We start from the raw sequence: 25822 nt of genomic DNA, 5'->3' as shown, positions 1-25822 counted from the left end.
ATGTTTATGTAACTTTGTCTAACAACATTAATTTAATACCAAACTTAAAGTAGTACTAAGAGAGAAAGCTGATTCATGGGACTTTTAAGAAATGTTTCTGTTCTTCTGTTGCCACTTAGAATTCAGGCCAGAATTCAGCCATAGTGACTTTTCAGGTAAGTACTAAGTGGAATGGTCTTGGGCTAGTCCACATCACAAAACCTTTATTCTCACTGATCTTAAAAGCAGCAGCTACTCAATAATCGGAAGGTTAAGTTTCATTTTGCTGTACCCTTGACAGCATGACTCAGAAACACATCTGTTGCTGATGATCCCCCTATAGAAAAAGGGAAGACTTCACATGTAAAGGGCTGATAACACATATAATAAGTTTTTCAGACTACAAATCTCTCTATAAAGAAAGTTGAAAAACATATTTCAGAGTTCATTATATGGTCAGCCGCCTAGGTTTAAACAGCTCAAAATGATCAAACCAGCAGAAGTATACTACAAATGGATTTTTATTGACTGAACTGGATAAACAGATTAATTAAAAAAAAAAAACATATTACAAACTGGTGCAGTACCATAAAATTAGTTTTTACATGTGGAGATGCCATTCTCAGCCTGCACAGCTCCTGCAGCGCTGTAGCCCATTCTCATTGCAAGCAGTGCACTTGAGGGCTTTGAATGAGTCTGTAAAGCAGTTCCGAAACACAGACATCTTGCTCCCATGGCACGCTGAGCACGGCAGGAAACCAAAGCCACCACAAGAGCGGCACTCCTGAGGATGCTGGACTCTCTGCTCAAAGAAGAATGTGAGAAAGACAAAAGCATTACCTCATCAGCGAGCACAACCTCTAGGAAAACAAGTGCTCCAGGACAGCTGAGAATACACATTCTGATTCCCATCTTGAGCCATACCCACCGCCCCATCCCAAGGTATATCACCATGGAAGACCAGTACATCTGCCTTTTCCTTTGGTCAGATCCACACGTAATGGTCAGAGGCTCACTGCAGGCTCACATTATACCTTAGTAGCCTGTGTTTATACTTGCCAAAATAGATCGCTGAAGGATAGCCTGCATATGTTCCTCTGATGTAGTTTAGGTCTAGATCAATTTTAGGAGATATTGCAACTGATTGAATCTAAACTCAAGGCAGTTTATGTTGACATTATGTTTTCCATGCTGTATGTTAAGATACTATGACTTTTAGCATTTGCATGCTCAAGCTGAACATATTGTTCCTATTACAGTTAGAGCTGATCATATCAAAAAGCAATTCATAGCTTCTGACAAGTAGTGCTTGAGGAAATAAGTGGTGTATTCAAATTTATGGGTGTAGAATGCTGAGGCTCTAAGTGTAAAGAAGAAAGATCATCAATATTCAGCAGTTATACCTGGAGAAAACTGCTGCAAGCAGGGCTTGGGCTCCTTCAATTGTCCTAATTCCTGAGTAAAACAATAATTTTACTCTGTTTTGTATTGGATTAAAGACAATGGAGAACACAAGAAGAGATTTCAAAGACATTTTTAGGTTTCAACTGCTAAAAATGTTGCTAGTTTGTTTAATGCTTGCCTTAAAGTTTTATATCAGAGAAGGGCAAGGTACACCATGTTGGGTACTTACCACTGCAGATACGTGGCTTTAACATTGCGCTGTTGAGTGAAGACTTTACCAAATTATTTACAAAGGAAGAACAAAAATCCATACAATTCGTGCTAGTTTTAGCCTGAGGAATTATGTAGCACTAAAAAATTAGTCACAAGTTATTACCAAAGCATACTAAAATATGAACAGATAACGTAGTCCTTCTTGTAGCTTCATCGAGAAAACCATTAACAATAGCATTCATCTATTGACAGCTCAGATGAACATGGAAAAAAGGCACTTTTTCTTTTTGTTCTGTAGCTCATAAACTTGCCGTTCTTCTTCACTGGGCAAACAACTCTTACCACTATTAACTTCTCCAGGAACAATGTTTGGAAGTATATAATGTAACATTAGCATTCTTTTTATCTCAGGAGTGCCCACAACTTTCACAATTTATGGTGGTGGTTTACTTTATTGGAAGTTATTTCAAATAATCTCAAAATTGTAAGAAAATAATATTTTTAATCTTTACATTCATTATTGCTTGTTAGGCTTGTAATTAACTACCTTTCCATGTAGTTAAGAGAACTAACCGAAAAAAAAAAAAAAGAGCAAAACTGCTTTAGCTCAGTCCCTTGAACAATGGCCATTTCCTTCTTGAACAGATCACAGTTTGTGTAATCAGTTTCTGCATCTTCAGCAATGAAAGACCTGACTTCCCCTTGCACTTGTAGCAAATACATTTTTGTGGAAAAACAAAACCAAAAGGCAGTGAAGCAGTGATTGCATTCAGTATGCAGTTATCAGTCTGCTGTAGTCTGGAATTATTTTTCATAGATGTACCTTCTGTCCCACGATTAGGACACACGTTAGGCTAGGTAGTAACAATATAGGACCCCTCAAAACAGGATTTGGGGACAAGGAAAACTAAGAGCTGGAAAAAGGCATGATAACCTATAATTTCAAATTTGTGCAAATTGGTGTAATTAGAAACTTCCAGCATTTGCCCAGATTTTTTAGATGGCCAGTTTTAAGTCCAGCCAGACTGCAGATGTGCAGGTCCCCATGCATTCACTGCAGTGCACAGTGAAGTGGTGGAGCATCCACGAAAGAGGCCTGACTCCCCCATGGCATGGTTTAAATACCAAAGATGATGTTCAAAAGTAATGGGAAAGGGAAAATGGTGCTGTGGCAAAATCTAGAGAAAAGAGAGATGGACATTTTGGGCTGATGTTATTGCTATTCATGTTTTCTCAAACTTAATGGGCTGTGCTACTATGATATCATTCATTCAGAGAGAAAAACAAAAAAAGCATTTGGGATCATCAGTTTATAACAGAAGAAAAGGAACTGGTAAAAAAATAAAATTACTCAATTACAAATATTCAATGTATGTTCCTTATATCTATTTGCAGAAATACAATTACCTCAATTTTGGTTAAGAGATCCTGCAGTTCCCCAGATTCATTCATTAGTAAAATTTTTTCAGCACCCTATTAGTAAGAAGAAGAAAAAGGTCAGACATTTAGCATGAAAAAACAGAGACGATTAGAAGATTTGGTCTTGAAAATTTTAACAGGCTGAGGACAAATTTGACTCACATTAAGTATTTTGTAAATAGGTCCACCTTAGGAAAGCTAGAATGAGAGGAGAATCTATTCAGAGTTCTGATAGTAGTGCCTGAAGTTCATTACCAGATGTTGTATCACACTGCCTTTTTGTAAAAGGTGATACAGCTTGGAAATTCTGATTGTGTTCCCTTTATTTCACAGGGTATGTTTCCTGACAGAATGAAAAATATGTCTAGTTACCATGTCAAAAATTACAATTATATAAATATATTACATATCAGAGAATGCAGAAAAATGAGAGGAGGAAATTGTACTTCAAATATTCTGGCAGTTGAGCATTGAATTAAGACATAATATGCCTAATATATAACACAAGGAGAAAAAGGGTAATGAAAATACTGTAACAACATTAAAGTCAGACACAACAATGAATAATAATAATTTAGTCTGACTACATTAGGCCTCGGAGGGGTTCTGTGATCTGAACCAAAGCAGTACTGAAGTGTTTTTTTCTTTTTTCCTCCTGAAAGTAAATGCTAAGAGATTATTGCAGGCAAAATTAAAGTGTCAAAGATGATCTAACACTTTTTTTCCCCTTTTCTTCTAATTAGAGGGCTGATTTGAATGCTTATACTTCACTTATGTAACCAAACTCACTGAATACTAAATATTACCAAACACTTACAGACACTTTTAATCAGCAGATTGCTAGAAACCAACAAAAGGTGAGAACAGTGAGACACAGGCAGCTGCACAGCCCCTACCTGCTGCTAAGGGTGATAGGCCACATCTAGCCTGGATGCTAGGTTCATACCATCATGCTGCCCCGATTTGCTAGTGTCTGCATGCCCAGACTGTTAAAGTGCAACTTTGGGTTTGCTTCCAGCATGTGTTGGGAGGTGAACTGGGATGCTGGCATAGGGCTGAAGAGCAGTGGGGTGATGGCACTCAGCTGAAGAGCAATGGGGTGATGGCACACAGCTGAGGAGCAGTGGGATGCTGACACACAACTGAGGAGCAGTGGGGTGATGGCACACAGCTGAGGAGCAGTGGGATGCTGACACACAGCTGAGGAGCAGTGGGATGCTGACACACAGCTGAGGAGCAGTGGGGTGATGGCACACAGCTGAGGAGCAGTGGGATGCTGACACAACTGAGGAGCAGTGGGGTGATGGCACACAGCTGAAGAGCAGTGGGATGCTGACACACAACTGAGGAGCAGTGGGGTGATGGCACACAGCTGAGGAGCAGTGGGATGCTGACACACAGCTGAGGAGCAGTGGGGTGATGGCACACAGCTGAGGAGCAGTGGGATGCTGACACACAACTGAGGAGCAGTTGGGTGATGGCATACAGCTTGGATGTACCATCACTTTGAGCTGTCCACAGCCAGCTGAAGGGGCTCTTAGCCCCAGCTCCCCACCAGCCCTGCTCACCCTGTTACTGGGAGGTACAGGAAAGGCTGCTGGGGAGCACAGGAAACGTGTATAGGTCAACTAATATACGTGTTGGTGTCCAACGATTCACAGTGCCTTGCTGGGGAGTAAAGAGGCTAAAGCCAACTAAGGGCCACCAAAACATTGCAAAGGATTTTGTATGACACCCTACTTAAGGTTAGTTTCCCTCTAGTAAGTCTTTTTGCTCTGGCTTTGTACAAAACAAGAAGCACTTTTGACTCTGTTTGATGATTTTTGTTTCAGTTAAAAAGCATAGTATTAATATTTTAGTGAATGTGAGTGCCACTCTTTCAGTGAACGTTACTCTTACAAGTGCTACACTTCCAAAGAGATTTTTATTAAAAAAGAATTATCTACAAGGTGATTAGTTGTGGTTAATTAGTCACAAAAGACGACAGGGAACTCAGATCAGCTAGCTTTACTTGTGCTGACTCTTCTGCTGAAATCTGCTATAGATCACAGGCACACAGTGCACCAGTTTTGACATATGCATTAGGCTCTCTGTGTCCCCAGCAGAGTAGCTTTTAGCCGTCTGTTAGCCCCTTTCGTGCTTCCCCTCTAATCTTTCTCTGCTTTCACACAGAACAGGCAATAGGAGTGACTGGCACAACAAGGAGAGGGTTTGCCAAGGTGGCCCACAGAGCATTAGCTCTGGGCCTGAATGCACCACAGCGGCTTCAGACAAAGCTTGCGCTGCCCATCTGATGCAGAGACGTTAAGCTGCAGCTTTATTGATGTAATTGCGGCACTGCGAATTCCCTAAGCTAGGCAAGCCCTGATTTGTCTCCCATTAAGAAAAAGGATCTTTTCTCTGTGGCAACAGTTGGCAAAAGTATCCCTGTGACTTCTGCTTCATGTTACAGTGATGCTGTATGATAACAGACTGGCTTTTGTGATAGTATAATTAAAAGTCCAACAGGTTTCCCATTATAGATTCATATTTTGAAGGATTTATATTTTGGATGACATTTAGTCAGCCAGCTGTGTTTCTTTCAAAGTGGAAAGCCTCATTACTATGATTCTAAAATTAAAAACTAAACATCCAAATGGCTATCAACATTTTAAAGTGCTTCAGCACGTCTTTTCTCATTAACAGCTGCCTCGGGTGAAATTTGAATAAAAGATACTTTGCAGAGGTTAACCTTCCCCTTGAATCTGTGAACCTTAACACACAGAGTCTATAATTAATAGAGTAATTAAAGCAGCTGTTAATAAGTCAAATAGCTGCTTTCCAACCAGAAAGTTATGTCTCTTTTCTTCCTAGGTTGTGCTCAGTCCACAATTACCCACAAAGGGATGCAAAACTTTAAAGATTCTGCCCCTCTAAGACTCACACAAGGAACATGATTGACAGTGCCCACAACATTTAGAGAAGCAGTGGGGAGAAGTAAGTTTTCAGTTTTGTTAACCAGTTACATTTCAAAGCACTAGCCTGTGAATCCTTTATCTACTAACTTCAGTAGCTCTTTACCATGGTGAAGGAACCCAGGGACTGCAGTCAGGTCTTTGCCCTTCTTTCAGCAAGGAAATGCCATGGACTTTGCTAAATCACTCAGTGTTGTAGTCTGAGTCCAATTTGGTTAGCCTCACACAAGGCACCAATTGTTGCAGCAAAAACAAACTAGTAGACTGCAACAAAACTTTTACCATCAGCCAGATTCTACTGTCCATGCTGTTTCCCCTTCCTCCAGAGCTCAGACCACACCACTCCTCCTCCACCCAACCACCTCTACCCCCATCCTCAGGGCTATTTAACCCCTTAGCAGGAACGAGCTACACCTGCACATCATCCATGTCAATCAACCCACTGCCTCTGAGGCAAGGCCACAGCTGCATGTTATCAGTGCTAATCAACCCACTGCCTTCATTCCTCTACAGACAAGTTTCCTAGATAATTTTTATTCCTCAACATAATTTCCCAATTTTCTCTTGAGAATGTCCAGAAATTAACATTGTATTTGAGGTATTGTTCCACTGATTGCAGAGCTAGGACAAATCCAAGGTCTGCTAAGTTTCTACTGCCCCAGGTGCCTGCTCAATAAACCCATCTGTTGCTCACCTGTCTTGGATGTAACCCATTACCATTTTCACCATTCACCATGGCATGTAACCCGTTTCACCATTTTCACCTTCATCGAGAAACGCACACAGATATTGCTTTGCACCCGGCTGTACTCGAATACCTGCTAATTTTGGGAAGCAGCTTCTCTTCCACATCCCTCCTTACAGAGAGAGTAAAACCACCACGGCACTGCAACGTCTCTCTTGCGGACATGCTTGCTGTGCAGATAAATTACATCCCTTATTTCCTTAAAAACAAGCTTTTGCTAAGTATACAGATGAGACCTCCTGCTAAGGCAGCAGAATGCGATCACATGCCTTGCCATTCCTGGACCTGCCATGCTTTTTCACTGTGCCTTACCAAAGAGAGGGGCTGTATATACCCCTGTCTTTGCCCAAAGCTCACATGCTTTTCAGCCTACAACACTACACCTCTCACAAGGAGGTGCCCCTTAGCAGAAGACACGCACGGGGTACATTAAATGCCTGGAAATCTGCCCATAAACAGAAAAGTGACACTGCGGTATAGCAGCAGCACCAGAAGTGTTGCTTTTGATATGCAAAGAACTGAAAGATTGATGTGTAAAAAGCTATCATATTAATTGAACCCTGCTCTTCCTGAAATGTTAAACTGCAAAATGGAGGAAACAGGTGGGAAAATGCTAGGTGACTTGATGCAATAATTACATCATAGTTTTACTGCTACAGAGCCATTCATATCCACTCCATCAAGTGAATGCCAGGAGAGTGTGTTCAACAAAACACGGAGGCAATTGAGAGCTACTAATCATAGATGGCCACTGGGAAGCAGCAAAAAGGAAACCATTAATTCTTGTGTAACAACAAATATGTTAAGCTGTTTTCTAAACGTGTTACAGAAATATCCTCATCATTCTTGGCAAATAATCATAGCCAATGAGTAAAATAAAATAATTTTACTGTAACCCTCATGCTGTTGAGAATTCATTACAGCTGGGAAAACTAAATAGAAAACAGTTTCTTCAGGAAAAAAATATTAAATTCACATTTTTGAAAAAGATTCAAGTAGCTTTGTATGGCAAGTGAACACTGGAATGAAATCACATATTTAAAGTGAAAAATAAAATAAAGCTATTTTAAAACTATTATGCAGTGAGCTAACATGTTTACTAAGGTTGACTCTATTTGCCTTTTTTTATGTGTATCCCTTTTCCAGCAAAGTAGGTCTTTACATTAACATTAACATTAACATAAACCTCTAACAATCCTGAGTGCCTTTGTAAAAAAGTAAAAGAATGCTCCAGGTTTTTTTTTCTGTGTGGCTTTCTGGGTTTTGGAAGTCATTTTTTATCCTGCTTTGGTGTTCCAGCAGATGGCATAATTCCATTTCAGATGGAGACAGCCTCAGGTGAAGAGGAGGGATTATATCAGCTGGTAAAAAGCGTGCTGCAGAAAGAACCTGCAATTTCCTGACAGACTGATATTTAGACAGTGTGTGTCAAGAAATGAAATGATTCAATCCTGAAAAAATGAGAAGATTAAAAAACCTGCTGTAGTGCAGCACACAGGACTTTGCTTGACAGGGGCTAAATATGATTTTTCTATTGCTTCTGCCCAAGTCGCGGATTTGTTTCATTCCTCCTGTGCAGGCAATGATAAATTCTGCAGCGCTGTGAAGATTTATCCACACAGCCTGCAGTGCTCTAACAACCTTGTCCATGCTTCTGAATGGCTTGGATACCATATACTCTACCAGAAGCACATATGCTGTGTTCTGCTGGCTTTGTTACATTTATCTCATGAAAAATAATCTTTTCCCCTTTCAAAACTGTGCATATTTTAATTAGGGGCTGTTGATGTTTCCTCCTTATGACTCATGGAAAGGTGCATGGCTCAATATAGATTCTCCTTTGTATTGCTACATGCAATCTCCTTCAGGGAGGGATTTGTCAGGAAATAAATATTTATTTTTTTTTAAAGAGAGACAGGAAAAGAGAGAGAAAAAAATATTGCATGATTAATTTACTGACACACCAGGCTTCTGGATTTCTGTGTTGCATTTGCATATCAGAAGATAATTATCATAAAAGGCATTATAGAAATGTTCAGTTACCAACGAGACCAAAATCTGTAATTAGTTCTCAATTGCATTTTAATGAAACAGAAGCCCAGCACAGGTTCCAGCCAACTTACTGTCTGGAGTCACCGATGCATTGTCTTCTTAAGGTGCCACATCCACCAGGCAATAACATAGCTAGGGGGTGAATACTTCATCGCCAGACCTTCTCAATATGCGAAGTGCCCCCCTCCTTATTTCTGTTGTTAAATGAATGAATGCCAACCTCTCTTGTGAAGCCATATTAAGATAGAGAAATAAAAACTGCCATAAAAATGAGGGGGTTTGCCACATTTACCAAACAGAGTGTGTGGACAGAGGTCCCCTGCCACTCTGAGTGACAGGTCCACCCTGGGGCTCTGCTCTCCCATCACTCGGTGCTCCCGCTGGCAGAGTTAGCTCTGCTCATACTGAACTTGGTTTTCCCACCCTGGTCCATCTCAACTAAAGCACATTAGAGAGCGACGCTGCGGCAAGCAGAGTGCTACCCACTATGACGATAATTAGTGGAGAGCAGCGGAGGACAGAAACCCCACCTGTGAGCAAAGGTGAGGGGCACCCACACGGGGAGAGCAAAGGGCTCCCTCCACTCTGGCTGGCCATAATGCTCCCTGCAAGCAGAGCAGGCATCTCCGGGACTGCTCCCTGCCTGAAAAGCAGATTCTCCACAAATAATATCGCTCTTACGTGTAATAACTTTAATCCTCTCCTGAAGCTAAAGTCTGTTCCATTTAACCACAGTGTGCTTTATCAGTTTAATCAAAAAATAGAAAAAGAAGAAAGAAAACACCTCCCAAGTCTGAATTTTTCTGATTTTTAGTAGATTAATATTTTTTGCTTTCTTGTGTTAAACAATGTGAATGCAGTTACCATGCTGTAATAAATGTCTGTAGACCAGAACACCAAATTCTTTACCTACAGAGGAAGTAAAATCTGCTGACTACTTGCCAGCAGCTAGCTAGACAGCTTGATTTGTCTCTCCCACAGGCAGCTAGACCCCTAATTGACTTGCTTTCTTTTCTATACCTCTCCAAAGTATCTCATACAATACTTAAATGATTTTAATGAGATCATATTGCTTGTTACACTGTTGCTTCGCTGTCAAAAGACAAGCTTCCCATGATCTTCAAAAAAAAAAAAAAAAAAAAGCAAAAAAAAGCCTCAGTGAATTAATGGGCCGTCCATCATACCAAAATGACTGTAACCAGGCTTCACCTACAGCTGAGCAAATAATTTATTCAATCCATTTCAGTATTTTAACTGAATTCTTTTTGACAAATTGATCACACATGAACTGAGACTTTATTGGGGTCTGTCATAACTCACTACTTTTATTTTTAACATGATCATTAGGTGAGCAAATCTCAGTCTGAATCCTGTTGAATTTTAAGCTGCTTTGGACAAAGTACTTCTGCTCCTGGCTGGCTGGAGAACTCACCAACTCAGGTTTTTGATAAAAGCATCCTCTACTATGAAGTAAAAATCAGTATCTGCACACAGGCGACTTTGCAGTGGCTGTAGTGGTCTGGCGAGCCCTGCGCCAGCAAATGCCTTTGTTATAGTGCTCAGGGAAACCTGTCTCATGCAGAGCGCGCAGAGAGCTAGGAGGAGGATGGGGAGAAGGGGAAGAAAGGGAATTTGAGTGTTTATACAGGCCCAATATCAATTATGTCTGACTGTTGATTACATTTCATTTCATTACTTAAATCTTTCATGAAAATGAAAGTGATAAGCTACACAAACACAATAACCCCACTGTGTTTAAATATAGTTTGCCTTCACAAATCACAGTCTCGCTGTTGGTGCTAATTGCTAGTTCTTTACCACTCCAGACAAATAACTTCTCTGAGCATTCAAGCTGTTTTCTGTGTGCCACTTTCCAGAATCTTTTTTCTTTTAAACTCTGATCTTTTCAATTTCTGGAAAATATCTTTTGAAAGTACAGGCTGGGCTTAATGAAAAGGTGATTTTAAGTACCAGAAGGCTTTTAGACCCTGAGTACCAATTTGGATTATAGTTTTCCATTTGGAGTTTATGTCTTGCAACAGGGCAGAGTTGGGCTGTTTTTCTCTCTTTTTTACTGGTAGACTTTTCTAGAAGTAAATATTAACCAATTCTCTACCTAAAAAAATGTTCAGTGGATTACAGATCCTGATACAGACTACATTATATAAAATTCAATGCATGTTTAAGGCCTGACACCCCAAGCTGTTAGTGTCATATTCAAAACAGATATTACTAAATGACAGGTTTATGCTATGTGTGTTCATCTTCCTGGGTCAGTCATACATACAAGTTCCCATGAGGAAAAAAAATCCATTTCTTTAGATTTTCATGGTTTCAGCTGCAAAGATAAGGTATTTCTTAAGAAACACTGGATAGCTTAGATTGTATTACTGCATATTATTCCCCTCCTGATAGCCTCTCCCTGGTTACCTTTTGCATCTTCAGATTAAATCTATCAGTGTGGATCTGTGCAGTACATACCACAAAGGGATCTCTGTCTTTGATTATTCCCATCGTTCCAGCACTACAAGCAATTTCCTAAAAACCCTACTTCTCATTCATCAAGGTTTTCATCTGTTCTTCCAGATTGCAGCGTAAAACATAAGCTTGTGCTTTACTTACCCCAAGGTAATGGCCATCGATAAACACAACAGGGAGTGAGGGAACTTCACAGACCCTCCTGCATCTTTCATCTAGTTCTTTTCCATAATCACTGTTCAGAGCAATGTTTTTTTCTTCAAATTTAACTCTGTGATTTTGAAAAATCTTTCTAACCAGTTCGCATCTTTCAAAAGTGGTTCTCACCACGCGAAGGCTGGTAGTATAAATTACTATGCGGCCAAACTCTGGCACTGTTGATACCTGGAAAGAAAAAATAGTTCCCATTACATTACGTAAGGTGTTAATAGTTCTCAAGTATTGAGTAATTTCATTAAAAATATTATTTAAGCAAAAAAAATGCATCTTGAAAACACAATCCGTCATCCTACTTTTTCCAAGACGGGAGCCTAAGCTAAGCTTCATCACATCCATGAGTCAACATTAACTTAGAACACTAGGTCTCTCCACACTGAACTAGATTACGACTGCAGAGTAGACAGCTATATCTCTAATTTTTAGTGTGGATCCACATCAAACCATTCTAATATCCAACCAACAATAAAAAAGTATGTTTTGCGAGTATTCAGTGTTAAATTCAAGGCTCGCTGCAGGTAGGAGAGGCAGTTCCCTTGGCTGTAAAAACTTTCATACCACAATTGAGATTTGACTTTTTACCCTACTTCTTCATATGTAAAATTTTGTGTCACGTCTTTCCTTTCTGGGATGAAAACAATTGGGGAGTGTAAATACTACAGCGATTTGTTTTCCCAGGAAGGAATGGAACATTTTTTAAAAGCCTGAAAATTATTGCTTTAAACAAAGATATTATGTTCAGATAAATAGCTAAAATCCTAGCTTTTTTAAAAGATGGTAAGACATTTCCAAGCTCTTCAAATTATCCATTATATTCAGCAAATTATATTTAATGATTCCAGAATTATCCCAGGAGTAAAAAGGCAAGTTGGAAAATAAAAAGGAAGGATACCTGTAATGCACTGTAGCAATCTATGGAAAAATAACCTTGATGTATGAATAGGTAATTTTTGAACTATGTCATGCGATAACTGTAAAGACACAGTTGTAAAATTGGGCAGATGTCACCGCAGATCTTGCCACATAACAAAGTGATATTTGTCTTACTATGTAAATGCAAACAAAACAAAAATTCATTGCAAAAAGCATATTCTGCTTAGGTGTTTACAAGGTTCAACATACAGTGAAGAGTCCTCAGAAAAACCACTTCATTTCACATATCACTTCTAGATCGCTTTAAGTGTAATTGCAAACATATGTAATGTAATGGATTTACATATCCCATTGTAGGAAGGAAGCACGTTGTAGTAGGTCAGTACTTATTTCTCTTTGAATGGATGTCAGAAATACAATTTTAGGAACAAATGCTATAAAAAGTGATCTACTTTTCTCCAGCCTGTTTTCTAGTTTGGAAATCTGATATACTGCTACTGCAGCATTGACTTTTCTCCAGCATATTGTTCACACATTCCAAGTGAGAGGATTAGCTCGTCCTCTACTTAAAAGACAAGTACATACTTTACATAAACACTGCCAAATATTTTAGTAACCACACATGGGTTGCTGGAAGGAAGAGGAGTTCATCCTTTTCGGAAGTAACCAAAAGGAGTTCTTAAAATATTCCTTAAAAAGATCATTTCCCATACTCGCTTTTTCCTCCTCTTTCGAGTGAAAATACATTTTGAAGTGCAAAACTATTCAATAGGATGGAAATTCTTGTTCCCTCACAGTTCTGATCTCTAATGCTGCTTGTTCCCAGACACCAGAGGCTGGCAGCATAGATACCAACAGTCATTATCTAGTGAAGCATCAGGACTGTGGTGTCCCTACAGCATACAAATAAGCAGCTGAAGAGACGGAAAAATGGAAAGTTGTAAAGTGATCTGGAAAGATATCAAGTGGAAAGTGTGCATGCAGAGTCACTTTTATGTTTATTCCTTTATTTTTTCCTAATGTGGCAGTGAAGAAATACCCTTGTTTGCCCTGCAAATAAGTATCAAGGGCATTGACTAAACAATTATTTAGGGAAATTTTAGTAAACACCTTGTTTTCCATGCTACAAACACAGAATTTGTCCTTGGCAGGACTTTATCATACCAGAAAAATCCCTCCTGTCACCTGCCTGGAACCACACTGGTGGTTAAAAATAGGAGTCAAGACAGTTAGAGAGATTTACAGGGTTTTCCTTAATGAGAATCTATGCTAATTCTTATTTTGCTACCTAATTCAATGGCTACAACCTGCAATATTTAGTTACTAGTATATGCTTTTTAAGTAAATCAACAGAATAATGTTTGAATATCGTGTTTTTCCTTCCTAGGTTGGAATTGTGGCAAAAAAAGTAGTAAATGACAAGCAATGTAAACAAATTAATAGAAAGATATTTAAAAAAATAAGCTTTTACAATTTTGTGTAACAAACTTCAAATTAGAATCATCTTGTATAACTCAGAAAAGCACATAAAATTTTGTCTGAAGTTAAACAGAAGGTAATTCTCTGTTTAATAGGCGTGACAGAACTTTACTCGGGCTGTGGAAGTAGGACAGATGAACAAACCAAAAGATTTGGAGCAACTTACATTGATCACTTTCTTGCACTTTCTGTAAGTGGGATTCTCATGGAAACCTGAAGCTTATGGATATCATTTGGCTTGAGGTGGCAACTTTTGCATCAGATTCAGAAAAACCCATGCACCTATGGGCCAAGAGTGTGCTTCAGAGAAAGTGTCCACGTAGAAAAACTGCCAAGGAAGGGATTTAAGGTTTCAGAGGGAAATAAAGTTACTTAAGTAACAATCCTTTACATCATTTACAGCTCTTCGTTTAACAGCACAGTGCCACCATCTCTCCAAAGGTCCAAAGACAGTATCTGTTTTACTGCATCAGCCTGAAGAACTTGCATTGTTCTTGGGAGCGTCAGGTAGGCAGCAACAGTAGTAGCATTACCTGCGTCTCCTCATGGCACAGATGCCACTCCCAGTGACTCAGGAACAGCTGCCCTTTTTTTTTTTTTTGTCTAAAGTGAAAAAGTAATTGTTGCACCACTTCAGTTCTGTCCAGGGCTGAACATAAGAAAACCAACAGCCCTTTCTTGTTTTGCACCTGACTCATTCTTTTCCCAGACTTCTTTAACAGGTGGATTAGGGCTTTTGCAAACGAGCGAGTCAGCTACACTTTAGTGTACAACTGGGGGAATCCTATCCTTCTGCCATCCCACTGGCATCCACCTGACATGGTTGCAACTAAATGTAATCATTAACTGAGCAAGTCTTGCAAACTCAGCAAGTCTCTAAACTGCAGAGACATGGATTTGATGGATGGACCACACAGTGGATAAACAATTGGCTGGATGGTTGCACTCAGAGTTGTAGTCAACAGCTCAATGCCCAAGTGGAGAATAGTAACAAATGGCATTGCTCAGGGGTCAGTACTGGGACAGGCGCTCTCCAACATCTTTGTTGGTAACATGGACAGAGGGATTGGGTGCACCCTCAGGAAATTTGCTGACAACACTGAGCTGAGTGGTGCCGTCAACACACTGGAGGGAAGGGGTGACATCTGGAGGGACCTTGACAGGCTTGAGAGGTGGGCCCATGTGAACCTAACAAAGTTCGACAAGACCAAGTGCAAGGTCCTGCACATGGGTCAGGGCAACCTACAGTATCAATACAAGAGACCTGAAAAGGGACTTTTTACAAGGGCATGTAGTGATACAACAAGTAATGGCTTTAAGCTGAAAGAGGGTAGATTTTTATTAGGCATTAGGAAGAAATTCCTCACTCTAAGGGTGGCAAGACACTGGAACAGGTTGCCCAGAGCAGCTGTGGATGCCCCATCCCTGGCAGTGTTCAAGGCCAGGCTCGATGGGACTTTGAGCAACCTGGTCTAGTGGAAGGTGTCCCTGCCCATGGCAGGGGGGTTGGGGCCAATGATCTTTAAGACCCCTTCCAACTCAAACCATTCTATGATTCTAAGAAGTCTTCTGCAAACAGCATGAGAAATGTCATCCCATAAGGCTTAAATACTTGAGTTTAGCATCAAGAGTGACCACAGAACAGAGAAAGAAATTGCTGATGAAAAAGAGAAAGCCTAATAGAGCAAGCAGATGAACAGCAATCTGGAGGGGTGCAGGGGACTGAAAAAGTTCTGAAAAGACAGAAACAACCAAAAATAGGTAATAAAAAAAAATCCAACCAAAATATCAGGATACTGATAAAGGAAAAGCAGTAGAAACTAAATGCAGGAATAAAAATATTAAAAATATGACAAAAAAATAGAGAGACAGTGAAACAAACCAAATTAAATAATAAAACAGAGAGGTCACTGAAATATGACATCCTAAATCTTTTTTTAAAGAAATCCTGGTAGTCAGTGTAAGCGCATAACAACAAATATATTGCAGAGTATGTGACTCTCCAAGTTGTTTCAATATTTTGGAGTATCTTTTTAAAAAAAACCTGTGTATTACTGGAGCTGCAGAAATATGAAATATTTGGGAATTGTACTCCTAAAATATGTGTTTGGGAATATACCTTCTCTGTATAACAACAGTCTTCTCAGTAGCTCTGAAAATGTAGTATAACAGGTGTTTCCATGGTGCTTCTGAAAGCCAGTTAAATATGTACACCATAAAACTCCCATGAGCATCTCTGGGTTTGGACCTTCACCACTGTATCTTATCCCTGGCTTCTGGATCCAGCTGCAACTGAAGTAGCAGCAAGAAGAGTCCATGCTTCTTTACTGGCCCCATAGCTACCCTGGCCCTGGCCAGGCCCCCGAGTCTGAGCATATATCACTCACACTCCTATTTGTGAGGGGAATTTATAAAATGAATTACTGAAAAATAATACAAGATTATTTCCTCAGTGTATTTGTCATGAATTGTTTTCCCCAGGCTATAGATTTTCTTTAACATCTTTTATGACATTTTGATGTCTGCCTTGCTGACTTTGAGTGGCTTTTTGTCTTTGGACCAAAACTTGTAACATGGATAATTTCGCAGCACAGCTAAGAGCAGGCCAAATTCAGAGCAGAGGAAGCGGTCCAAGACAATCTTTTCTACTTGTGGTGCAAGGACCACTGCTGGATCTTAGGGCATAAAGTGATTGATTGCAAAACAGTGGTAATATTTACTTTTTGAAAACTTTTGTATATGACTAAGTCTGCAAGCAAGTAGATAGGCAAGTACAGCAGCAAGAGGAATACTCAGGACATTAACCTCATTTTTATTTGGTTGCAAAAGAAAACTACCACAGCAACACTATAAAAGCAATCATGAATATTTTTTTTAATGCTATCTGTGAATTTATTTTTACCTCATTGGTGTGAAAAGAATAGCTATTTACCTTCATATCCATATACAATTTATTTCAATGGTGGCATCACTCACGAATTTAGACTTGGTTCTTTTAAAGTACAAAGTTACAACTGCAACCCCCCCACCACCAAGCCCAGTCTATACTTCGCATTATATGCTTTATATGAGCAACTGTATTCTCACAAAAGCAGAATATTTTTCCGCCAAGATTAATGGGCTGGTATCACACTTTGGCAAAAGCTGAAATGTTAATGCCAACCTTTATCGCATATGAGATTTTTAAAGGTTTTTACTGTGTTCGGATATAACATTTGCCTAATGTTATTCGTGTGATAGTGAATTGCTTCTGTGACCTAAATCAATGGCTGATATGCCCTTCTCTGTCTCAGAATATCATCTTTCAACATCTCAGAGTGTTCTGCTGAAATATGCACCCCTTGGCTCTGTAATTAGATACTATCAGACTGGCAGAAGTATCTGCTATCCACTAAGTAGGCTGAGGTAGGACTCGAGAGCACATTATGAACCTTGTGCCAGAGACGCTTCAGTGAGTAAATGCAGCATTCATGATCTAAAGCAAATGATGCACAAGAGAAAATTAGTATATATATGTATGTATGTATGCATATATGTCCATACACATGTATTTTTATGTAAGCTTGCATATCTAGAGCTTCGAATTAAGCTGCTCACTTCATAATTGGTATTGCACAGCTAATAGCTTGAATCAGTATCAAAAACTGAGTGGCAAGAAAAAATATGGTCTAACACTAATTTTCTGACCACAATGTGATTTGGACTTTTTGGTTTTATTTTCCACTCAGAAACGGAAGGGAAGAAAACAGCTACAACTTTCCTGTTGAAGTTCTGCAGAAAAAATAAATCAATTTAAACTTTTCATTTCTGCTAGATTGAAAAGCTTTTACTAGCTTTTGAGTTTTAAAAGGCTTTCAAAATGTATACTAAATGTAATTAATACTTTCTGAAAGATTTATTTTAAAGTAAAAAGCTATCACCAAAATGTTGCGATATTTTTCTACATGACACTTCATCAGAACATATATGTTTTTCAAAATGCATAGCATTTCATGAAAAGCACACTTTTCATCATGCACTTGAATGCGATGGCTGGAGATTGAAGGTCTATGTGCTAGTGAAGATGACAATATTTGCCAACACAAGAACGCAGCACAATGCTGATGGAGTCGTGAACCAGCCCCTTCTGCCAGTCACTGTTGGTTGCCTGGCTCAAAATAAAGGTTTAATGGCATTTTTCAGGAAGAATTGATTCACTGGCCAGAAGACCTCTTTCAACAAACAGCCTTCATCAACCAAAGTGAAATAGTTTTCTTTGGCAAGTTCTATTTATGCGTACAAGAGGAATTGCAAATAGTCCCCAGTCATGGTGTTCACTCTTGGTATGAAATCACATTCCCTTCCACTTCACTGTTTGCAGTTCCAACCCTCCATGGGCTCTCACACAGCAAAGCACAGTGCACACTTACATTTAAATGTAAGCACTCTCTTAACTGCTTTATTACGTTAAAGCTGTAGTCCTGTTTGCATTGTCTTCAAGGAGCTGGCACTATATCAATATTCTGGAAAATTCATCATTTGAACTGTATTTAATTCAGAATACTATACATTTTAGTAAAGCTCAGTAGAATAAAGACTAATTTCTGCAACAGGGCATGTCATATACTCACATCAAAGCATGTACCAACCTTCTTTTAAACACATCACCTCAAAAGCACCACATTTTTTCTTATCCAGTTTTGGTAATTACAGGGAGTATAACTGTAGGACATGGAGTCTGTGACCCCCTGGGACAGTGGAACAATATCACCAGTTATCCTCATAACCATCAGCAAGCAGTTATCATCCTCATAACCATCAGCAAGCTGGTAAGGTCTATCCATACCAATTTACAAGTGAGGGCATCAAGAGCTGCACTCCTAAAGAAGGTAGCCAGAGCACCTGGGACACTCTCAAATACAGATACTGGTTTTGCTCTGTCTGCCTGTGTTCTGGCTCTCACCTACTCCATGAACAGCAGCCCTAGGAATATATGCATTTCCAAAAACTATATAGGAGTGCAGTGTCCTCTGCCTGGTTGAGTGTCCCGACACAGTGCATGAAACATCTCATTTTTTCCTGTTGCAGTTTGATAGAGCTAAATAACTCTGAGGAGACGGTCACAATTATAGAGAAGCGCTGTGATCCAGCAAGAACCTGAATTCTTTGATCTCCTAACTCCTGGGCAAATGTTGTCTTTCTTGTCTACACACCCACCACATTCTGATGATTGTAAAATAGCACAGTTTTACCTCTTTAAGGCTGGCATCCTCAAAATTGTTCATCAGCTCCAGCATAAAATAGATATAGAGTGTCATCATACCTAAGACATTGGTATAGTATATTTATATATGCCTGTTATTTATTTGTACTTTTCAGGCAGTATATCAGTTTTGGGATATCAGATGAAAATAACAAAAGTAATAATAATACTGTATGTAATATTTATACTGTTCCTTTCATCCTAAAATTACTTGACTGGATACTAAAAAAACCCCAAAAACAAAAGGAGAGCTTTCCACCCTCTGACACCATGGATATGTGTGTTGTTACCCTTCCTGTTCCTCATATAATGCAATATAACATCCATACCTTCTTTTTGCCACTGTAGGCTTTCCCACACATCTTCTGGCACAGACTGCTATTCAAGGAATGTCAAAGTGTTTTCATTTCAAAGTAGAAAAAATGCTCACAATACCACAGCAAGGGAGTACAGAGTATGACCCTGCCTCTCCCTGCTCTCTGTAAAGCTTCAGCTACCAGCAGGTTCAGCAGGTACAAAGCCTACAAGTGAGCTCACGTCCCCGCGTCCTCATTGCCACTCACCCAGCACACAGCCACGCAGCCAGGCTGCAGCCTGCTCTCAGGTGACCCGCGCTCAGGTAAGAGAACAGGCTATCTCCCAAGGGTTCACAGTCTCTGCAAGACCCTGATGCCTCTGCTCGTGTAGCAGTCAAACTGCCTGCTGCAGGTGTGGCACTGACTCTGGGGAATAAAGCAGCTCCTGTCCAACCAGATGCAGCAATGCTGTGGAAGTCAGCCGGGGCAAAATTTATTACAGTGTTCGAATTAGTCAAAAAAAAATCCATATCTGTCCATGGCTAATTGGATTTTATTTATCAGGTGTTGGAAGGTCTATCAGTATATTGTTATCAGTTTATTTATGCCATTCTGCAGATGATTGGAATACATGAAACCTTTGAAAATCAGAAGCAAAAGATAATCCTGTGAGTAATTCTAACCTAGTCTGCAGCTCTCCCAGGAAGAAAACACTGTCATATAATGCTTGTTTCTCTCTTTTGCTTGCTTGCTCCTTATTTCTCTCTTTCCCTATCTACCAATTTGATGTCTCCAACACATTCTTCCCAGAGAACAGAGAGAGTCTTTGTTTACAGAGGTTTGTAAGAAAGAAGAAGCATTTCTTTGTTGTGCAAGGACACCGTCCATAAAGACTGGAGGCGAAGAAGCAAGAGCTACTGAAAATAGTTTTGTCCTCAGCAGTTTACATGAGGCACTAGAAGCTCTTTGAAAAAAGGAGTGTCCAACAACCTTCCCTCACATCATGCAGTTCTGTGAACTATCCCTGTATCCAGCAGAAGAGGCCCGATGCCAGACGATGTACCTTGACTGTCCTGTAACATTGATGAAGCTCCTCCCGGTAGTCTGGCATGTGGGGGCATAGCTTTAAAATAGGTAAAAGCTGAGCTGTTTACACAGGTTGAGTGTTTCTGTCTTCTATACCTGACAGTCCTCGTCAGATTTGTAGATCTCATCTTTCTTTTTTTTCCAAAGGAAATACAGTGACTTAAATGGTCAGGTAGTTTTGATCCATGAAATATCTTATGCTGCATAGTCAGCACAGTAATGTATTTTATAGCTGATAAAATGTAAGCATTTAGAGGATCAAACCACATCTCAGCCAAGTATTATCCCTCATATCCCTTATCTTGGAGCAGCCAATTGCATCTACTAATGGAGAATAATAGGAGACGTTATTACAGCAAGGAATAATAATGGCCAAAATGCTGTCCTGGAAACAACAGATATTGCAAAATTGCCAAAATGTGCTTTCCCTTTTTCAATTTCCATGCAAAGCCCTCAAACATAATCCTGGTGTGTTGTGAAAAAAACTTCAAATGATACACTCTTCATCAAACACTGTTTATGTATCTTTTAACCTAACTGTCTAAAATGTTGCTTATAAATGAAAATAATTACAGTGTTAATTGACAAAACTGTTACGCTGTCCTTAAAATGTAATTGAAAAATCTTTCTCGGATAAACCAGTGACGGTGGTAAGAAACAAATCAAAAGTATTTCTTATTTAATTGACTTCATTTAATTTTTTTTCATTATTTAAAGCCCTTCATTGTTGCAGAGATCTCTGTGATTCCATTTGCTAGCATCCTCCTCCCCTCTCATGAGCCTTATAAAGACACCGAGAAAAACACAGTGTTAGGAAGCATGAAGCAAATAGCAATAAAATATTAGAGGCAGACAAATGGCTCCACAGGTAATCTTTTTATAGTTGGCCTGTATAGACTTTGGACTGCCAATAACTTTGAAAATTCCACTATCAGTACAAAGAAAATCTTTATGACTGCATCCATACCAGGAAAATCTGACTCATAATTCAGGACAGTGCAATTTTTAACAGCACTAGCCAGAGAACCTGATTTCAGAAAATTTTCACCAACCAGTGCAATCACCGTGCAAAACTAATATGCAATTATTTTTTAGGACAGACAGATGCAGTTCTCTGCCATTTACAGCAGGAATCTTCCATTGCAATCTTAATGCAGCAATCAGGAAATATCTAAACCAAGTTTCAGCAAGGCATGTGATATTCCCCCTCATCTGCAAAATGTACTGTGGTATCTTACACCAAAATAGACAGCTGGAACCTGATATATTTTTCAGCCTTATTATGATCTCACCTACAAAAGACAACTGTGGAGCCAAATATTTCCTGGATTAAGTAGCGCTTAAAATCAGGTTGCTAAATTTTGCTCCTCTGGGTATAAAACATGGTGTGTTGTCCCATTGATTTAGTTTCTTTGACCATATCAATCATTGTCAGCCATGGAAAGCATTACTCTAGAATGATGATTTTATATCAATTTTATATTTATAGTTGATATTTTATATCAATTATTTTGACTAATGATACAGATACATTTGGAGGTTTTTAGCCACTTCAAATTGATAACCAAGATTCAGCCCTGTAAAAGTAACTGTAATGGAGGGAATGCTCTGCCATCCACAAGGCATTCCCTGTACAAAGTGAATGAAATCGCAATATTTCCTAGAATACGCTATGCAAAGGGAAAATATTTGTCATTAAGAGGGTTGACTGGAAGTAAATTTCACAGAGTGATTTTTTAGCTCTTGGACCCGAATTCCAGGAGCAGACATCCGTGACAATTCACCAGGATAAAGCTCCATGGGAGTTTCTCAGCATGTGCATTTTACCAAATACAGTATTTGCTTGTCGGGTGAGAAAAGTGGCCTCAAACCACATGGGGAGTGCACTTGCTTTCTCTGATATTGATCTTCATCTTCACTGAGAGCTTGATTGCTTCTCAGCCTTCAGTGGCAGGGCCATGGCACAATCCACTCTTGTTCTTTCATCTTAGTTTGACAACTGTAATGTCAGCTCTGAAACGAACTGATTGGGAAAGGGGAGAGTAAAGGAAGTTAAAAAATGCTCTGGTGCTGTTCATCAAACAGCCTGTTCACCTATTACCCTCCTCTTCCCCCCATCAATTCATTTCAGAGTAGCAAGACTTCCTATACAAGAGGACAGATGCTTGGATTACTTTACTTAGAGATGCAGTATTTGCAAAATGGCTCTTTTGAGGCAATGAACAACACTAACCTATAAGACTTTTTCTTTCCAGAACTCAGTTTTTCAGTGGGGAAATGCTGCTGTTTCTGATAAGTCGTTTTCACTTTTCATAACTGTTTTACAGTATATTAGTATATTTAATGTGAACACACTTAATACCCACCTTAATCTATACAGAACACATCATGCAAACTTCAGCCAGACCCATCCCCCGTCCCAACAATGAATTTTCTTCGGCAATGGGTTATTTCATATATCCCTTCTGTGCCTACTGTGTGTTGAAAGTAGTGTGTGTACAGTAGTGTGCTGTAACCTGGCATCCATCCAGGGAAACAATTGTTTTCTACAGGTGCAGTGTTAGTAGGAGAGTTATAAGCTAGTTTTACTGATGTTTGATTATCTGCTATGTTTGATAAATGGCTTCCAGCTGAATAATCTGAGTGGCAATATAAACAGTTTCTCTTTGTTTGATGTAATCGTTGGATCAGGAAACTGAAACTATGCTTCTACAAAATTGTGTTGCAGGAGATACAAGCTCTCTGATTTGCTTCCTGGGTCTTTGCGTAAAACAAATACTACTTAGAAATGCGTATTAAATTTTAACACTACTTCTTAAGAAGTAGGCTATGCCAGTCAGAGAGATGAGCAGTTAATTTCGGGAAAATTAAATGGTAAAAACTACAAAAAAATTGCAAAACTTCAAATTGCCTTGTGGTCAGGACTGAAGTTCTGGTGGAAAATTATGCTAAATTTTGCTCCTCTGGGTATAAAACATTTAGCAAGAAAATTCTTCATAGATGCGGTTAAAATAAAGGTACTTTTAAGTTTGAATCAAAAGAATGAATGTAAAACCTCTGCCTTCCCATTCATCTGTCTTTGCCAAACCTCCTGAATTCAAGCTGTAATTGAAAAATCTTGTTTCCCTAGTCCTTTTTTCTTTCTCTTTACTTCAAAGAACTGATCAGATTGCAGACTACACTTCCTTTCCCCTCCACCAAGTCTGATTGCTCTTCAGCTCTCTTCCAGGTCACAGTCATCTCTCAGGACCTGAACCCCCAGGCCTCCAGGAGAGATTTGTGCTTCCTGCAACACTGCCAGCATGCAGATGACTTTCATCTCCTGCCTCTCGCTTTCCACTATATTCTCTCAAGACCGACTTGACATTTCTGGCAGCTATTGAGGGATTGATTTAAACTCAGCCCTTATCTTTTCATAAGATTTACGTAAGGTCAAAATTGTAAGCCTGTGCTGCAGGCAGGCTGCAAGAATGGCTGGGAGATGGAGATCTCCATGATGCCAGCTCAGATGTAGCTGGTGCCTCCTTATTGTGTTTCAGTAGAGGTGAGCATATAGTGAATCAGCTAAAATGGCAGAGGCTCACCAGAGGCCTCACACCCCTAGCAGGCAGGCACTCCCAAATCAAACCTAGGAGCACTGCGGTTAACACAGATCCCAGTTTTCTGGACATGTCTTACTTACTGAAAGTGTCACAGATAACTCACCCTTTCATATGAAGATCACCACTATGCATTGCCATGGAACACATATAATGCCACCATTTCTGATAAACTCTGATGTTCTGGTGCAAGCTAGTGCCACAAGCTAAGCCAGGAAGAGACTGAGCCAAAACCTTCAAAGTTTTGTATTGATTGAAGTTGATCCCTGGAAATGTGCTGAATTCAAAGCATCATTTCCCTCTCTGGTAGGTTTGTTGAGGAATTCCAGTGAACACATTTACCTAATCATCTTAAACTGAAAATACAGGCTACTTAAAACCACTGGTCGAGCACGTCCGCAACCATTACACCAGCTTTTCAGGCTCCCAAATAACATTCCAAACACTGACAATCACAGCCCTTCCATTTTTCTCCAAGATGTCTCTGTGAATCCAGATAGCAGGGAGCTTTCTCCAGTATCACATAGATAAACTCAGTTTTTCTCCACAAGTATCTATCTCCTGAGTTCCCTCAACAATATAAGTGTTCCTATTTTATTCCTCTCCATCCTATCCCATATATTCACAGTCACAGACTTTGCATAACTACCACCTGAAATTTTCTGCAAATTACTTTATCTCAGTATCTACAGTTTGGCCAGTCTCATTTGTCATGATCTTGGTTTCCACTAGTTCTTCTGGCTCTTAGTTAGTTTCACCTTTCCAAATACCTCTACAGAATTACTTGACAAGGATGCTACATAATTTCATCCTGTGAATTTTACCTAGAGAGGTTTCTCCAAAGATATTTCAGTTATCTTTATCATCTTGGAGAAGAGAAGGACCTTTGCTTCACCTACCAATAGCCTCTTCTGTTTTACCCATTTACTCCCAGTATCCACTCATTTTCTGTCTCACCTCCTACACTGCTTGATGTAAGCTGAATTCCTTTAAAAATCATCAGATACAATTTACCAAAGCACTAAAATTCACACACAGTCCACAGAAAATATGGTAGCTATGAAACATGGTAGCATATCAGTGGTCAAACTGAAACTTCCCACTTCTGCAAGGAGAATATTATTTCTGGCAGATATTGCTTGTGTTGTGACAGGCCTGAATATGGTTGTGATGTCTACAAACACATACAATATTATGTTGTTGCATTAATTGTGTGACCATTTGGAAGTCTTTTAATTTAGGTCTAGATTTTGGCTTGAACTTTCATTGCATATTGGACTCATTTTGGCTCCAGTAGCACGTCTGATTTATGCAAAAGTAAAGGGACATAGTTTTTAAATTATCCCAGTGATATTAAATTAGACCAGTGAGAGTTTGTGGTTGTGTTACATAAACAAGAAAGGAGAGGGAAAAGGCTGAATTTCTACTTCAGCTGTTTGCAGCTGTTTACCTGGAGAGAGTTTTCTGAAGACTGCTCACAAAACAGCAGCATAACGGTTTATGCAATGTGCCTTTGACATGAGAAAGATACAGGCATTTTTAAATGTCTGGAAAATCAGGAAGTCAAACAAAATGTGAAAATGAAAATGATAGATTCGCATTTTAGCATTCGTGCCCATTTTCTGTGTCTTCTAATGGACAACATGAAGTTAGAGAACAGGCAGATTGTAGGGTCACTATTACTTCTTCAATGTACCTTGAAAACAGAAACTAATTAATGTAAAAGGAAAAAAAAAAAAAGTCTACTACATGTCACCTAAAGAAATGCTGCTATCAGTAAATTAAAA

At 39.4% G+C, this 25822-nt stretch overlaps 1 protein-coding gene across 1 annotated transcript in view; it reads right to left on the bottom strand.

Moving 5' to 3' along the window:
- Positions 1–537: 537 nt before the first annotated feature.
- GRXCR1 (glutaredoxin and cysteine rich domain containing 1) overlaps positions 538–25822 on the bottom strand; it is a 41395-nt gene continuing 16110 nt past the window's right edge. The window contains exons 2-4 of the mRNA XM_027779272.2: positions 11389–11628; positions 3004–3069; positions 538–781 (exon numbers count right to left, since the gene is read on the bottom strand). Of these exons, the coding sequence (XP_027635073.1) occupies positions 602–781; positions 3004–3069; positions 11389–11628 (486 nt within the window). The 3' untranslated portion in view covers positions 538–601. The remainder of the gene's footprint in view (positions 782–3003; positions 3070–11388; positions 11629–25822) is intronic.

The sequence above is a fragment of the Falco peregrinus genome, chromosome 2 (assembly GCF_023634155.1).
Source record: "Falco peregrinus isolate bFalPer1 chromosome 2, bFalPer1.pri, whole genome shotgun sequence".
Classification (NCBI taxonomy): Eukaryota; Metazoa; Chordata; class Aves; order Falconiformes; family Falconidae; genus Falco; species Falco peregrinus.
This window is presented reverse-complemented; position numbering and strand designations above follow the sequence as displayed.